Source organism: Pteronotus mesoamericanus, unplaced genomic scaffold (assembly GCF_021234165.1).
Source record: "Pteronotus mesoamericanus isolate MK-2021 breed Mesoamerican mustached bat unplaced genomic scaffold, CSHL_Meso_final contig_246, whole genome shotgun sequence".
Taxonomy (NCBI): Eukaryota; Metazoa; Chordata; class Mammalia; order Chiroptera; family Mormoopidae; genus Pteronotus; species Pteronotus mesoamericanus.
The window spans coordinates 9,332,716-9,350,522 of NW_026555104.1; the positions used below are offsets into that span (position 1 = coordinate 9,332,716).

Consider the following 17,807-nt stretch of genomic DNA (forward strand, 5'->3'; position numbering starts at 1 on the left):
GCTAGTCTAAGATTCCATTCATATGAACTTCTAGAATAGGCAAAACTAATCTATAGTGATAGGAACCAGACCAGTGGTCTCTGGGGCAGCAAGTGGGCGCAATGATTGCAAAAGACAAGGGGAATGTTCTGGGGTGATGAGAAATATCCTAAACCTTATGATTTTATTGTATGTAAATCATACCACAATAAAATTGATTTAAATTAAAGCCATAATTATCAATTAATCAATACAAAAATAATTTTTTAAAAAAGGCAACTGTATTCACATCCACTAGGATGGCTATAATCAGTAAGATAAACAATGACAAGTATTGGCAAAGAGATACTGGAACCCCCATCCATGGCTGGTGGGAATATAAAATGATGCAGTCACTTTGGAAAGTGTTCGGCAGTTACTAAAAAAGTTAAAGAGAGTTACTGTATGATCCAGCACGCAATTCAACTCCTAGCTACATACTTATGAGACGCATCCACACAACTTCCACACAAATTTTCAGAACAGCATTATTTATAATAGCCAAAAAGTAGAAAAATATCCCAATGTCCACTGATAAACAGGTGAAAAAAATATGATATAGCTACACCATGAAATATTTGGCAATATAGAAAAATAAAAGTGATTCATGCTAAAATATGGATGAACCTTAAAACATGTTAAATGAAAAAAGCCAGACACAAAGCCACATATTATATCATTCTACTTAACTGAAATATCTAGAAAGAGCAAATCTATAAAGACAGAAGATAGATTAGAGGTTGCCAGTGGCTAGGGCGGCAGGGGAATCGGGATTATATAGTAGGGATGGTTGCACAACACTGTGAATATACTAAAAACCACTGAATTGCACACTTTAAAATAGTAAATTTTATGGTGCATGAATTATATCTGAATTTAAAATTCAATACATATATTAAAAATAAAAAATTAGAATATTTTGAGTTTTTATTAAGCATAAGAATGTGCAGTGTTTTGCTACATATGATACAAAGCAAGTACACCCCTTCTTTCTCTACAGAGATCCTAAAACAGGGTATAGACAAAAACATACCATTTCTAGAAATGATGTATCTCTCTAACAGATGTCCTGAAATCACATCTATCACTTATAGAAATCACATACCAAACTTCAAGAATGTACACAGTTATAGCCTTTCCTTCAAGAGCCCAGCAAGCACTTCTCCCTTACCTCCATCGCTTCCTGAGCAATCTCTGGCATGTGTGACTGAGGGACCAGCTGCACAAGCCCAGTTATTAATTCTGCTGTACTGCCTTGGGTTTCAGGCCCCTGCTTTCTTGGATTCTGCAAGGAAAAAAGTAATTTTCAATTTTAAAATAACACTTGACAGGAGCTAAAAGGAGGAGGGAATATAGAATGGCTGCTAATGGGTACTAGATTTCTTCTGGGGATGATGAGTTCCAGAATTAGATAGTGGTAATGGTTGCACAACCTTGTATATACTAAAAACCAAGGAACTGTACACTTTTAAATGGTGAATTTTATGGTAGTGAATTATACCTCAATAAAAATAATAATCGTGAATTTTTTAATAAATCAAAACTGTTTTTGTTAAGGATCATCTTAGTTTGTACACCTATGCTTGTTCATTGATGTAAATAATGTCCAGGGAAAAAAATCCTAATTGAAAGAAAACAAGAACCAGGTATCAGCTTTTCATAAGAAATCACACCAGCCCTGGCTGGTGTGGCTTGGTGGATTGAGTGTCAATCTGTGAACCAAAGGGTCACCAGTTCAATCCCCAGTCAGGGCACATGCCTGGGCTGCAGGCCAGGTCTCCAGTAGGGGACATGTGAGAGGCAACCACACATTGATGCTTCTCGTCCTCCCTTTCCCCCTCTCTAAAAATATATATTGTTTAAAAAAAAAAGAAATTGTATCAATAATATATATATTTTTAGCAACACTACAATGACTAAATAACGCACCTCTGGTTTGGAACTTACTGGTTTTGATCTTATAAATAATTGTGAGCAAAGGCAAAGAACATTGGGTGAGGATTGCACAAATCCTGTGCAGCCCTCTTGTCCAGTACAAAGGACCTACCCAAATCCATACACGGTTAGAATCCACACCTCCAAATATTTATACCTTAGTTTTTTTTTATTGTGAACAAACATTGCATACTAAGAAAAGAAAACTGATGGTGTATATAAATGTGAATGCCTATCTACTTAGAGAGTCTAAAAGCTTCCTGAAACTTGGAAGCATCTATTTACACTTCAAGTTACACGGTTCATTAAACAGAGGCCAGTGCAATTTGTGCCCATATTTTTATTTTTGCTAACTACAGATTCTTTCCCATGATAATGATTAAGGTAAGGCCTAGTATATCTGTAATTCAAAACTGTTAGCCTACTTTTTAACATTATAGTTATTCATTAATAACCCAATAACATTTATATTCAGTCATTAATAACCTGATACCAAAGACACAAGAATAAAAGAGATGTTTCCTACCCTCCTAGAGCATGCAGTCTGGGGAGAAATACAAACATTGATAAAATAATCAGAGCAACAAGCGTTAGATTGCAAATGAGATAAGAACTATGAAGAGACATACAACTATGAGCACCTGTAACAGGGAAATAAGGCACAGTCAGGGAGACTTCCTTAGGGCAGTGGTAACAGCTCAGAATTAGCAGGAATTGCTATGGGAAGAGGGGAGAAACGCATGCGGTAGGCTGAGTGGACAGCAAGTGTAAGGCAGGCATGAAGGAATTTGGTAATTAAAATGGAAGGGAAAACAGGTTGCCATTACTAGAGTAAAGATAAAGGAAAAATATAATGCTAGAAGTGGTAGGTGGGAGTCAGATTTTGCATGACCTTGTAGGTCTATTTGGAGTTTGATCTTTATCCCAAGAACAATTTCAAGAGGTTTTAAGGTGGGCAGGGGGCATTTATAAGATTTGCTTTCTAAAGAGATGACCATAATGTTAGTGCAGAAAAATTATTAGAGGGAGGTAGCAGATTATAAAAGCTAAGCGATTAGGAGGCTTGAAAAAATGGAGTAATATGGATTAGAATAGAGATGGTAGAGATGAAAGAAAATAAAATAGCATTACTTTTAAAATACCATGATAACAATCCTTTAATAGTTATTCCTATATTTCTTGCATTTACTAAGATTTAGAATTTTTATATGTAAAATATGAAATAATCAATGAATCACAATTTTAAAAGTTGTTTAACCACTAGATGGCAGCAAAGAAAATAATTCAATTTTAAACAGGCCTTTTTTGCTTGCTAAATTTCAAATTTGGAAACTAGCAAGTTTTCTTTAAGTTCTTGGTATGTACGTATGTATGTATGTAAATATGTGTATATTTATTTGTTTGTTTGTTTTTAGAGAGGAGAAGAGGAAGAGAAAGAGATAACATCGATCAGTTGCCTCTCACGCACACCCAACTGGGGACCTGGCCTGCAACCCAGACATGTGCCCTGACTGGGAATCAAACTGTCAACCTTTTGGTTTGCAGGCTGACACTCAATGCACTGAGACACACCAGCCAGGGCTAAGTTCTTGTTCTTTCAACAATAAAGTATTTAACACCAGTGACTTTAGTGCATTCTTTGATTCTGAATTACAGCAATGCAAACAGAGTAGTGTTATTATATATGTCACGCATGATGGAATAACTTGTGCTACATAACAAAAGAATTAGAAAAATGTATTTCATTAGTTTTATAGAGTCTCCCTGATAGTTTTCATGAAATTTTTCCACGCCAAAGTTCTAATAATTTATTCTATTAGACTCCCAAATTTGGGTGGGCTTTTCGAAGAATTCAAAATACCACAGGCCTTCTTTTGGGTCACTAATCCTTGCAGGGATGTCTGATCTTTTGACGTCTCTGGGTCACACTGGAAGAAGAGCTGCCTCGGGCCATAAATTACATACACAAATACTAACAAAAACTGATGAGCAAAAAAAGAAAAGAAAAAGAAAGATTTTAAGTGAATTTATGATTCTGTGTTGGGCTGCATTCCTAGCCATTATGGGGCCGCATGTGGACTGCGGGTTGGACACCCCTGCGGGAATTCTGTCTCCCTTTCTTCTCTCATTTCTCTCCAGAGAAAGTACTCATATGTACACTTTTTTTTTTAATTCAGGGGGTTCATAGAACTCTTGAAACTATGGATATCAAGTTATAAACTCCTACATAACAATAGTAATTTGAAAAATACACCATCAGAATTGAGTGTACCTTAGCACTTTCAAGGCATACTGCTGAACAGAGCACTAACAAATCTTTCTGGATGCTGCTCTCTGGAGACTGGAGAAACTCCACAGAAGTTAAACATGTATCCTATGAACTTCACAATATATTACTGTTATATTTGGGGCATTAATAACATCAGTATTAATGTTAACTATTCTATTAATATTAATGATAGCTAACATTTATTTATGCTCATTATGCATTTATTATACATTGTTTCTGAAAACATGTTCAATATTAATCTTCTTAATCTCTCTAAGGCAGAAACTACTGTAACATTTCACATGACAAAATTAAAGCAGAGAGGTTAAGTCACCTAAATCACATAACTAGTCTGTCTCCAGAGTTCATGTTTTTAATCACTTCATGTAACTATCACTTATTTACAACTGTTAGTTCCTAATTACTTTGTGTACCAGGCTGATGTTCTCTGGAATCTAATACCATCTAAGGCTGTAAGGGCAGAGTTAATGACAATAATTGAGTGCTAACCACACCTATTTTCATCTCTTTCTTCCAGTACAATATTTGTAGACAAAACCAGTGAAAATAGAACGCTGATGACAGGAAGGAGGATAGAAAAGCTAAATGGTTTGGCAACAGCAGCTGGAGATTTAAAAAAACCAACCATATAGATGTAAAAAGCACCCAGATTTATGGCTTGCTTCATTACCTTCATCCCCATCTCAGGATAGTGCCTGAATAATACATAATCTGGTAACAGGGTAAGGACAAAAGAGTTCACCAAATACATATTAATATTAGTAATAAGGCCTAAAGCTAGGAGCAATGTGGAGTTGTAGTGAAATCATATTACTAGTCCGGATGTCAATAGTAGAGCTGACAGGGCCCCTGTTAGTGGCCATGGGCTTGGGTTTACTATATGGTAGGCGTGTGCTTGGTGGGTCATTAGGCATTGTCATGTAGGTATAGACTTACTAGTAGGGTAAAGACGTAGGCTTGGATTAAAGCTACGGCGAATTCAAGGATGGTCAGTAGGATCAAGATAATAAATGTGATAAAGGCAGTGGTTATGCTAATGTTTATGAGGGCTAAAGTGGCTCCTCCGATTAGATGAATTAAGAGGTGGCCTGCTGTAATGTTGGCTGTTAATCGTACGGCCAGGGCTACTGGTTGGATAAATAGGCTGATTGTCTCGATGATTACCAGTATTGGGATAAGGGGGATAGGAGTTCCTTGTGGGAGAAAGTGTGCTAGAGAGGCCTTAGTTTTATGGCGGAAACCGAGAATTACTGTGCCTGCTCAGAGGGGAATAGCTATGCTGAGGTTTATTGATAATTGCGTTGTTGGAGTGAATGAGTGCGGTAGAAGTCCTAGTAGGTTAGTTGAGCCAATGAAGAGGATTAGTGATATCAGTATTAGGGCTCATGCTTGGCCTTTTCGGTTGTGGATAGATAGTATTTGTTTGGAGGTCAGGTGGATTAGTCATTGTTGAATGGCCACTAGACGGTTGTTGATTAGGCGGTTGGTGGATGGAAATAGGATTGTTGGAAATATGATAACTAGTACGACGATAGGAAGTCCTATTATCGTAGGGGTAATGAAAGAAGCGAATAGATTTTCGTTCATTTGGTTTCTCAAGGAGTTGATGGTTTGGTTGTTTTGGTGGGAAGGGGTTCGGGGGTTGAGTGGTAATGGTGGCTTGATACTTTAAGTTGTATAATAATGAATAAGGTGAGAAGGGTTGATACAATTGTAATGAATCATGTTGATGTATCTAGCTGTGGCATGTCATTAAGGGAAGGTTCATTCTTCCTATCTTTAACTTAAAAGGTTAACGCTGGGATAGCTTCTCAATGAGTTTATAGTATTGATGCGGATCACTTTTCAAAATATTCTAGTGGGACGACTTCAAGGACAATAGGCATAAAGCTGTGGTTGGACCCACAGATTTCGGAACATTGTCCGTAGAATAAACCTGGTCGTGTGGAAAGGAGTGTTGTTTGGTTCAGGCGTCCGGGAATTGCATCGGTTTTTAGGCCCAGGGAGGGGACAGCTCAGGAGTGTAATACGTCTTCGGACGAGATGAGCATGCGGATAGTTATTTCTATGGGTAATACAACACGATTATCTACTTCTAGTAGGCGTAACTCTCCTGGTTTGAGATCAGAGGTTGGGATTATATATGAGTCAAAGCACAGGTCTGAATAGTCCGTGTATTCGTAGCTTCAGTATCACTGGTGGCCTATTGTTTTGATAGTCATTGAAGGATTATTGATCTCGTCTATCATGTATAGGATTCGTAGTGATGGGAGGGCGATTGTGATGAGAATGATTGCTGGTAAGATAGTTCAGATTGTTTCTACTTCTTGAGCGTCCATGGTGCTTGTGTGGGTTAGGGTAGTTGTTAGTATTGATGAGATAATATATAATACTAGAGAGCTAATTAGGAATACGATTATTAATGTGTGGTCATGAAAATGAAGAAGTTCTTCTATGATGGGCGAAGTTGCATCTTGGAATCCTAGTTGGAAGGGGTATGCCATAGAGATATATAGGAGTTACACCTATAACTTAATCTTGACAAGATTATGTAATGTTTTACTAATATCTCACTTGTGAAGAAAGACATAATGGTTATGACGTTGGCTTGAAACCAATTTTAGGAGGTTCGATTCCTTCCTTTCTTGTTTATTTGGGATTAACATATGTTGGCTCTTCGAATGTATGATAAGGAGGAGGGCATCCGTGTAGTCATTCAAGGTTGGTGGTGGTTAATTCGACAAGGGAAACTTCTCGTTTGGCTGCGAAGGCTTCTCAGACTATAAATACTATTAGTATAACTGCTGTTAGAGAGATAAAGGATCCTATAGAGGATACTGTATTTCAGGTGGTGTAGGCGTCTGGATAATCGGAGTAGCGGCGAGGCATGCCTGATAATCCTAGAAAGTGTTGTGGGAAGAAAGTTATATTTACTCCCACGAATATAACTAAAAAGTGGATTTTTGCTCAAGTTGTATTAAGTGTGTATCCAGTAAATAGTGGGAATCAATGTACGAATCCACCCATAATGGCGAATACTGCTCCTATGGATAGAACATAGTGAAAATGTGCTACTACGTAGTACGTATCATGTAATACGATATCTAGGGATGAGTTAGCCAGGACAATGCCTGTTAGGCCTCCTACCGTGAACAGGAAAATGAAGCCAAGGGCTCATAATATGGCTGGTGATCATTTGATATTGCCTCCGTGTAGAGTTGCTAGTCAGCTGAATACTTTTACTCCAGTTGGAATGGCAATAATTATGGTAGCTGATGTGAAGTAGGCTCGTGTATCAACGTCTATTCCTACTGTAAATATGTGGTGGGCTCATACGATAAAGCCTAAGAATCCGATGGATATTATAGCTCATACTATGCCCATATACCCGAATGGTTCTTTTTTTCCTGAGTAATAGGTAACGATGTGGGAGATGATTCCAAATCCTGGTAGGATTAGGATATAGACCTCTGGGTGGCCAAAGAATCAGAATAGATGTTGGTACAGAATAGGGTCTCCTCCACCGGCAGGGTCAAAGAATGTGGTATTTAGGTTACGATCTGTCAATAGTATGGTAATGCCAGCAGCTAGGACAGGAAGGGAAAGTAATAGTAGGACAGCTGTAATTAATACTGACCATACAAATAGGGGCGTTTGATACTGAGACAGGGCTGGGGGTTTTATGTTGATGATTGTGGTGATGAAATTAATGGCACCTAAGATTGAGGATACCCCCGCTAGATGTAGAGAGAAAATGGTTAGGTCAACAGAAGCTCCAGCGTGGGCTAGGTTCCCTGCTAATGGGGGGTAAACAGTTCAGCCGGTACCTGCTCCGGCCTCTACTATTGAGGAGGCTAGTAGGAGAAGAAAGGATGGTGGTAGGAGTCAGAAACTTATATTGTTTATTCGTGGGAATGCTATATCAGGAGCACCAATTATTAGGGGTACTAGTCAGTTACCAAAGCCTCCGATTATAATTGGCATGACTATGAAGAAAATTATTACGAAGGCATGGGCCGTAACCACAACATTATAGATTTGGTCATCGCCTAGTAGAGCTCCGGGCTGTCCTAGTTCGGCGCGGATTAGGAGGCTGAGGGCGGTGCCTACTATTCCTGCTCAGGCGCCGAACAGTAGGTATAAGGTGCCGATATCTTTGTGGTTTGTTGAGAATAATCAACGGGTGACGAACATAGGTAATATGGCTGAGTAAGCATTAGACTGTAAATCTAAAGACAGAGGTTGGATTCCTCTTGTTACCAAGTCCTGTGGTGTATTACATATTGAATTGCAAATTCAAAGAAGCAGCTTCAATCCTGCCGGGGCTTCTCCCGCCTTTTTTTTCTTATACGGCGGGAGAAGTAGATTGAAGCCAGTTGATTAGGGTGTTTAGCTGTTAACTAAAGTTTCGTAGGTTTGAAGCCTGCCAATCTAGTAAGGGCTTAGCTTAATTAAAGTAATTGATTTGCGTTCAGTAGATGTGAGATATGATCTTGCAGTCCTTATTCAGGAATTAAATAATTGTCTATTTGCTTAGAGCTTTGAAGGCTCTTGGTCTGTGCTAACCTAAATTCCTAGTATAGTACGGCTATTATTGGGGTTAGTGGGATGATTATTGTTGAGATGATGATTAGGGGAGGGAGGCATATCGTTCGTTTTGTTGTTTCGAAGTGTCATTTGATTTTGGTGTTGTTTGTTGTCGGGAATATTGTTAGAGACGTGGCGTATATTAGGCGTATGTAAAAATATAGGTTTAGTAGGGCTGTGATGGCTATTATAGTTGGGAGGATGAGGCTTTCGTTTTTTGTTAGTTCTTGGATAATTATTCATTTGGGTATGAAGCCAGTTAGTGGGGGGAGCCCGCCTAGGGATAGAAGTACTGTGAGGATTATAATGGTGATGAGGGGTATTTTGTTTCATGTGTGTGAGAGGGAGAGGGTTGTGGTTGCTGAGGTGTGAATCAGTAATATAAATATGGTTGTTGTTATAAGGATGTAGATGGTTAGGTTGAGAATTGTTATGGTTGGGTTGTATGTTAGGATTGCTGTTATTCATCCTATGTGGGCGATGGATGAGTAGGCTATAATTTTGCGTAGTTGTGTTTGGTTTAGTCCGCCTCAGCCTCCGACTATTACTGAGATTATTGATAATGTAGTTATAAGTTCTAAGTTGATGCTGGGTGCGATAGTGTATAGAACTGCTAATGGGGCGAGTTTTTGTCAGGTTAATAGGATTAGACCCGCTGAGAGTGATACTCCTTGTGTGACTTCTGGGACTCAAAAGTGGAATGGAGATAGTCCGAGTTTTATAGTCAGGGCTAGTGTTATGATAATTGATGCTAAGGGGTTGAAGATTTTTGTGGTTGATCATTGACCTGAGTATATTAGGTTAATGATTACTGCCAGCATGAGGAGTATTGATGCGGTGGCTTGTGTTAGGAAATATTTGGTGGCAGCTTCTGTGGATCGGGGGTGGTGATTTTTTATTAGGATGGGGATAATGGCTAGTATGTTTATTTCGAATCCTATTCAGACTGATAGTCAGTGAGAGCTAGTTATTACGATTAGTGTCCCAAGGATGATTGTTGATATAATTATAGAGAAGATGATGGGGTTTATTAGTACGGGAAGGATATAAACCAACATTTTCGGGGTATGGGCCCGATAGCTTATTTAGCTGACCTTACTTAGGATTTGGTGTAATATGGTAGCACGAAGAATTTTGGATTCTTAGGTTTAGGTTCAATTCCTATAGCCCTAGAAATAAGGGGATTTTAGCCCCTATGATTTACTCTATCAAAGTAACTCTTTTGTCAGACATATTTCTTATGTTTGGGGTGGGATGCCAGCTGTGATAATTGGTATAGTTACGTGTCATATGCATAGCGCTAATGTCAGGGGTAGGAAGTTTTTTCATAGTAAGTGTATTAGTTGGTCGTATCGGAATCGGGGGTAGGATGCGCGGATTCATAGAAAGGATATGGTGAGGAGTAGTGTTTTGACTATGAAGTTGGTTGTGTATAGTTCTGGTATGATGGGGTTGTTGTAGGCTCCTAGGAAAAGAATTGTTGTTAGAGCATTTATTATAATGATGTTGGCATATTCTGCCAGGAAGAAGAGGGCGAAGGGACCTCCGGCGTATTCTACATTGAAGCCGGATACCAGTTCTGATTCGCCTTCTGTTAAGTCGAAGGGGGCTCGGTTCGTTTCTGCTAGGGTTGAGATAAATCATATTATAGCTAGTGGTCATGCAGGGATGATTAGTCATATATATTCTTGAGTAGTGATTAGGGTGGATAGTGTGTATGAGCCGTTTATGAGAAGTACGGATAGTAGGATGATTGCTAGTGTAACTTCATATGAAATTGTCTGTGCTACTGCTCGTAGGGCTCCGATGAGGGCGTATTTTGAATTTGATGCTCATCCGGACCATAGGATGGCGTATACTGCTAGGCTTGATATAGCCAATATGAATAGTACGCTTAGGTTTATGTTGATTAATGGATAGGGCATTGGTAGTGGGACTCATATTGTTAGGGCTAGGGTGAGTGCTAGAATTGGTGCTATGATGAATATGGTAATGGACGAGGTTAGTGGTCGTAGAGGTTCTTTGGTAAATAGTTTTACGGCGTCTGCGATTGGTTGGAGGAGGCCATGTGGTCCTACAACGTTTGGTCCTTTTCGTAGTTGCATGTAGCCCAAGATTTTGCGTTCGACTAGAGTGAGAAATGCTACGGCTAGGAGAATTGGGACGATTATTGATAGTAGGTTGATTAAGAACATAGTGTTAAAGAGAGGAGTTGAACCTCTGAGAGATAAAGGTTTAAGTTTTACGCAATTACCGGACTCTGCCACTTTAACGAACCCTGGTCTAGGGGTAGTTGTAAGTAAATTATCAGATTGAGAGGAGTCATCTGTTGATTTGAGGGCGCTTTGGTTAAAGTGGGCCCTGCCTCTCTTATCCTTTCGTACTGGGAGAGACGTTTAATAGATAGAAACCGACCTGGATTGCTCCGGTCTGAACTCAGATCACGTAGGACTTTAATCGTTGAACAAACGAACCATTAATAGCGGCTGCACCATTGGGATGTCCTGATCCAACATCGAGGTCGTAAACCCTATTGTCGATAGGGACTCTAAAATAGGATTGCGCTGTTATCCCTAGGGTAACTTGTTCCGTTGATCAAAAATTTTGGATCAATAAGTGATGATATACTTTGACTGGTTAGTCTAAGTTTAAATCACTCGGAGGGTTTTTTATGCTCCGAGGTCACCCCAACCTAAATTGTCAGGCTAGTTAAAGAATGTTTTGTCCCTTGTTGGTATTTAGTTGTTTCTTTTTAGTCTGGTAAATTAAAAGCTCCATAGGGTCTTCTCGTCTTATTATGTTATTCCCGCCTCTTCACGGGAAGGTCAATTTCACTGATTGGGAGTGAGAGACAGTAAAACCCTCGTGTGGCCATTCATACGAGTCCCTATTTAGGGAACAAGTGATTATGCTACCTTTGCACGGTCAGGATACCGCGGCCGTTAAACTAATGTCACTGGGCAGGCAGTGCCTCTAATATTGGCTATGCTAGAGGTGATGTTTTTGGTAAACAGGCGGGGTTTGTGTTTGCCGAGTTCCTTTCACTCTTTTTAATCTTTCCTTTAATAAGTAGCACTCCTGTGTTGGGTTAACAAGCGGTTATATAGAAATCTTGTTGTTAGATTTATTCTATGGTTGTTAACTATCAGTGGTTATCCGTTCTGATATATGCTTGTGCTAGGAGAATTAATTCTTGTTACTCATATTAACATTATTTCTTCCATGTAGTAATGGAGTAGTCCAGTTTTATGTTAGGAGTTGGCTGTTGTGTTCGGTATTAGGATTAGTAGGGATGTTGAGCTTGAACGCTTTCTTTATTGGTGGCTGCTTTTAGGCCAACTATGGTTTGGTTAATTAGCTTACTCTCTAATAAAGGTTGTATCCTTGGTCTAAGGGGCTGTACCCCCTTAGATTATAATTTAAGCTTACAGGTAAAGTTGCAGCTTTTTGGGTAAGCTTAAATTTGAACTTAAATTCTTTTCTGGACAACCAGCTATCACCAGGCTCGGTAGGCTTGTCACCTCTATCCAAGAGTCTTCTCACTATTTTGCCACATAGATGAGTTTGCCCTTTAGGCTGCTCGTGGATAGCTCGTCTGGTTTCGGGGGGCTTAACTTAAGTTCTCTTTGCTAAGTTATGTCTAGTTAAATCATTATGCAAAAGGTAGAAGGGGTAAGCTTTGCTGTTTGTTGCTTTGGTATGTTCTTTCATTTTTCCCTTGCGGTACTGTCTCTATAGCGCCAATTAAAATTTCTATCTCCTATACTTTGATTGTGTATTGAATGGTTTGTTTTAATTTTGTATGGTGGTTGTGTTTGGTTTGGGTTGGGCTAAGTACGGCTCAAAGTGGTCAGTTTATGTGAAATCTTCTAGGTGTAAGCTAGATGCTTTATATTTAAGCTACACTTTGAATTGTCCAAGCGCACTTTCCAGTACGCTTACCTTGTTACGACTTATCTCCTCTAGTATATGTGATATTTGTATATATGTTTTTTTTTATCTTTAATATTTGAGGAGGGTGACGGGCGGTGTGTGCGTACTTCATGGCCTTATTCAATTAAGCACTCTATTCTTAATTTACTGCTAAATCCACCTTTAGTCCTTGATTTCACAAGTACTTTCGTATTAGGTTATGGCCTATACATAGGAAATGTAGCCCATTTCTTTCCAACCCATAAGCTACACCTTGACCTAACGTTTTTATGTAAGATAATTGAGCTTACTATAGTTCCTTTTAAGGGTTTGCTGAAGATGGCGGTATATAGGCTGAGTTGGCAAGGGTTGGTGAGGTTTATCGGGGTTTATCGATTATAGAACAGGCTCCTCTAGGGGGATGTGAAGCACCGCCAAGTCCTTTGAGTTTTAGGCTGTGGCTAGTAGTACTCTGGCGAGAAATTTTGTTGTTTTAATGTTTTAAGTTTAAGGCTAAGCATAGTGGGGTATCTAATCCCAGTTTGGATCTTAGCTGTCGTGTATTCAGATCATTTAAAGCTACTTTCGTAATGGGTCTTACAATAGCTAGGACTTTTTACGGTTTAGCTAAGATTCGGCTTTATTGTTTGAATAATCTTAAACACGCTTTACGCCGTATGTCTATTGATTAGGGTTAATCGTATGACCGCGGTGGCTGGCACGAGATTTACCAACCCTCGATAGTATAACTTAGTCGAACTTTCGTTCATTGCTTAATTTTTATCACTGCTGTTTCCCGTGGGGGTGTGGCTAAGCAAGGCGTTATGAGCTACTTAATAGTGTGCTTGATACCTGCTCCTTTTTATCATTAATGATTTAGAGGGCATTTTCACCGGAATGTGGATGCTTGCATGTGTAGTTTTACTAACAACCAATAGAAAGGCTGGGACCAAACCTATATGTTTATGGAGTTTGTGCAACTCATCTAGGCATTTTCAGTGCCTTGCTTTATTGTTAAGCTACATTAACTTGTTTAGTCATTTTCTGTATGATTTATGGTGTTGTGGAAGTTTGACGGATCTAGGGGGATAGATGTCTAAGGAAAAGTAAATCATTAAAGTGATAGCGTTCAATCGGTGGATGTTGATAGGTATTTGTGGTTGTTGTAACCCGTTGTAAGTTAGGTTTTTAGGATGTTTTGTATTGGCTCTGTTTTTGGGGTTTGGCAGAGTCGTAGTGCATTGCGTCAGACCTAACGGGGGGTAAGGGGGGTTTGTTGGCCTAGGATTCCGGGTACTGGTTGACGCGGGTGTGTGCACACGTGGGTGTGTGCACACGTGGGTGTGTGCACACGTGGGTGTGTGCACACGTGGGTGTGTGCACACGTGGGTGTGTGCACACGTGGGTGTGTGCACACGTGGGTGTGTGCACACGTGGGTGTGTGCACACGTGGGTGTGTGCACACGTGGGTGTGTGCACACCGCTCTGTCTATGTCCTGAAACCATGGATTAGATTGTCCCCTTGTGGAAATCATTTTCCGGGGAGCAAGAATGCAGTCAGATCAACCATCGTTATGTCCTGTGCCATTGACATTATGTCCTGCTTCCTCATTATGCGGGCCAAGAAGGTTCACCGTAAGTCCAGCTTGACTTAATGCTCCTGCTCTGGGGCCTCTGACGGCCGTAGCTGAGTCCAAGCATCCCCCAAAATTAAAAACTACTAAAGGCATGACAGCACAGTTATGCCGCGGCATGGGCTGATTAGTCATTAATCCATCGAGATGTCTTATTTAAGGGGAACGTATGGGCGATCACGAGGTGTAATGGTCCTGAAGTAAGAACCAGATGCCGTTTACGACCCAGTTCTAGAAACCCCCAAGTTTCATGGGCCTGGGACAAGAAGAGGGACACGTATTGGGCGGGTTGCTGGTTTCACGGAGGTAGGTAGATCAAGGGACAACTGGTACTGGTGGATAGTCATGTTGAGGACGATTTTTTTCACCTTATGGGGTATGTCCGATTAATAAATTTATGTATTATAGTCCAATCAAGAATTTAAATTGGATTATCACTTTTCATGTATTCTTAAATATGGTTAGTCAGCTTTTACATTTTGTATATCCTTGAATGAATTAATTTACTTTACCTGCTTAATTATCCATGTGGGTATGAATTCTATAGTACTGTCATGAATAGTATGTACTAGAATATTTATGTGGTAAATAATATTATGCACGAATTACATAGCCCCAGGGTCAGTTATTTTGGGTTAATACGGTCACGTTACATTAAATAATTTGAGTACATGAAATGAAGGTCCAAGGAGTAGTTTAAGAAGAATTTCAGCTTTGGGTGTTGAAGGTGAGGCTTGAGCCTTCTCCTTGAGTCCATGGGGAGATTTACTCCCTTTTCTGGTTTACAAGACCAGTGTAATTTATATACTACGTGGACTCTTCATTTTAGGAGGTGATTTTCTATTATGCTTGTGGCGGGTATAAGAATTAGGATAATGGTAAAGTATATAATGGATGCTATTTGTCCAATGATGATATATGGATGTTCTACTGGTTGTCCTCCGATTCATGTTAATGTGAGTAGGTCTGCAATTAGGAGTCAGAACAGGCATTGGCTGATGGGGCGGAACATTATGGTTCGTTGTTTTGATGTATGTAGTAGGGGAATGATGGCTAGGACTAAGATGGAGAGCATGAGAGCTAGAACGCCTCCAAGCTTATTTGGGATTGATCGTAAAATGGCGTAGGCAAATAGGAAATATCACTCTGGTTTGATATGTGGTGGGGTGTTCAGTGGGTTGGCTGGGATGTAGTTGTCTGGGTCTCCTAGAAGGTCTGGTGAGAATAGTACTAGTATAGATAGTAGGGTTAGCATGGTTAGGATACCTAGGATGTCTTTGATGGTGTGGTAGGGGTGGAATGGGACTATGTCTGGGTCCGATGGGATTCCTGTTGGGTTGCTGGAGCCTGTTTCGTGTAGAAAAAGTAGGTGAACTACTACCAGGGCTGCGATGATAAATGGGAGTAGGAAGTGGAAGGCGAAGAATCGTGTCAGGGTTGCTTTATCTACGGAGAAGCCTCCTCAGATTCATTGTACTAAGTCGGTCCCAATGTATGGGATTGCTGATAAGAGGTTGGTAATTACTGTAGCTCCTCAGAAGGACATTTGTCCTCAGGGTAGGACGTATCCCATAAATGCTGTAGCTATAACGGCGAATAGGAGGATGATTCCAATATTTCATGTTTCTGAGTACATGTAGGATCCATAATATATGCCTCGGCCGATGTGGATGTATAGGCAAATGAAGAATATGGATGCGCCGTTGGCGTGGAGGTATCGTAGAATTCATCCGTAGTTTACATCTCGGCAGATGTGAGTTACGGAGTTGAATGCTGTTGCGGTGTCTGATGTGTAGTGTATAGCCAGGAATAGCCCTGTGAGGATTTGTACAGCTAAGCATGCTGCTAGGAGGGAGCCGAAGTTTCATCATGAGGATACGCTTGACGGTACGGGGAGGTCTACAAGGGATTCATTGATGATTTTTAGGAGGGGGTGAGTTTTTCGGATGTTGGTCATTTTAGTTCTTATAGTTGAAGTACAACGATGATTTTTCATGTCATTGGTCATGGGTGTAACCATGTAAGAATAATGGCAGCTTATGTTGTATTTGTTTTGAGTGTGATTTTTGTTATTGGTTTCGTTGGGTTTTCGTCTAAGCCTTCTCCTATTTATGGGGGGCTAGGATTGATTGTGAGTGGGGGAGTGGGATGTGGAATTGTTATGAATTATAGTGGGTCTTTTTTGGGTCTTATGGTGTTTTTAATTTATTTGGGGGGGATATTGGTGGTATTTGGCTATACTACGGCTATGGCTACTGAGCAGTATCCTGAAGTATGGGTTTCTAATAAGACGGTGTTGGGGGCTTTTGTTGTAGGTATGTTTATGGAAGCTAGCCTGGTTTTTGTTGTATTAGAGGGTGTGGAGTTGGAGGTTATTTTTAAGTTTAATGATATGGGTGATTGAGTATTTTATGACGCTGGGGATGTTGGTGTTGTTAGTAATGAGGCTGTGGGAGTTGCGGGGTTGTACAGTTATGGGGCTTGGTTTGTGGTAATTACAGGGTGGGCTTTGCTTATAGCTGTTGTGGTTGTTATAGAAGTTACTCGTGGAAATTAAATATGGTGATTGCTAGTGTAAGGGTAATTAGGAAGGATAGGAAGTATAATTTGATTATTCCTTTTTGGTTTGTGATCAAGGTGGAGGATTTTAGTTGGAAGTGAGAAACTAGCTTTGGTAGGGCAGCTTCCAGTCATGCTAGGTCTAGTAGGAGGGATGCTGATTTTTGGCTTATGGAGAGGCTTGTTATTGGAGGTAATCGGTGCATGATTGTGGGGAAATAGCCTAGAAGGGTGGAAAATTTGGTTGAGTTGGAGGGTGGATTAAATTTTAGGTTTAGGGCTGCTGTGTTAAGTTCTAGGGCTAGTGCAAATCCTGTTAGTGTAACAATTAGGGCTGTTAGTTTTAGGTATAGGGGTATTGTTATTTGTGGGATAGTTATTGGTGGGATGTTGTTGGAAATTATAAATCCGGCAAAGATGCTGCCAATTATTAAGCGTTTAATAGAGTTTATTAGGAGTGGGTTGTTTTCGTTAACTGTGATTAGTGCTGGGAGTCGAGGTTGGCTTAGTAGTGCAAAAAAGATGATTCGGGTACTGTAGACGGCGGTTAGTGAGGTGGCGATTAGTGTAATGAGTAGGGCTCAGGCGTTGGTGTATGATGTGTTTGCGGCTTCGATGATAAGGTCTTTAGAGTAGAATCCTGTTAGGAATGGCATTCCTGTTAGGGCTAGGCTTCCTACGGTTAGGGCGGTGGTTGTAAATGGTATTATTTTGTATAGGCCTCCTATTTTTCGGATGTCCTGTTCATCGTTCAGGCTGTGAATGATTGATCCGGAGCATATGAATAGTATGGCTTTGAAGAATGCGTGGGTGCAAATGTGCAGGAATGCGAGGTGTGGTTGGTTGATTCCGATAGTTACTATTATTAGGCC

At 40.1% G+C, this 17,807-nt stretch overlaps 1 protein-coding gene across 3 annotated transcripts in view; it reads right to left on the reverse strand.

The window, feature by feature from the left end:
- Positions 1 to 17,807, reverse strand: part of NF1 (neurofibromin 1) — a 245,812-nt gene that overhangs the window by 139,184 nt on the left and 88,821 nt on the right. For all 3 annotated transcript variants that reach the window (XM_054573167.1, XM_054573165.1, XM_054573164.1), the window contains one exon: positions 1,190 to 1,303. In XM_054573167.1, coding sequence (XP_054429142.1) covers positions 1,190 to 1,303 — 114 coding nt within the window. The remainder of the gene's footprint in view (positions 1 to 1,189; positions 1,304 to 17,807) is intronic.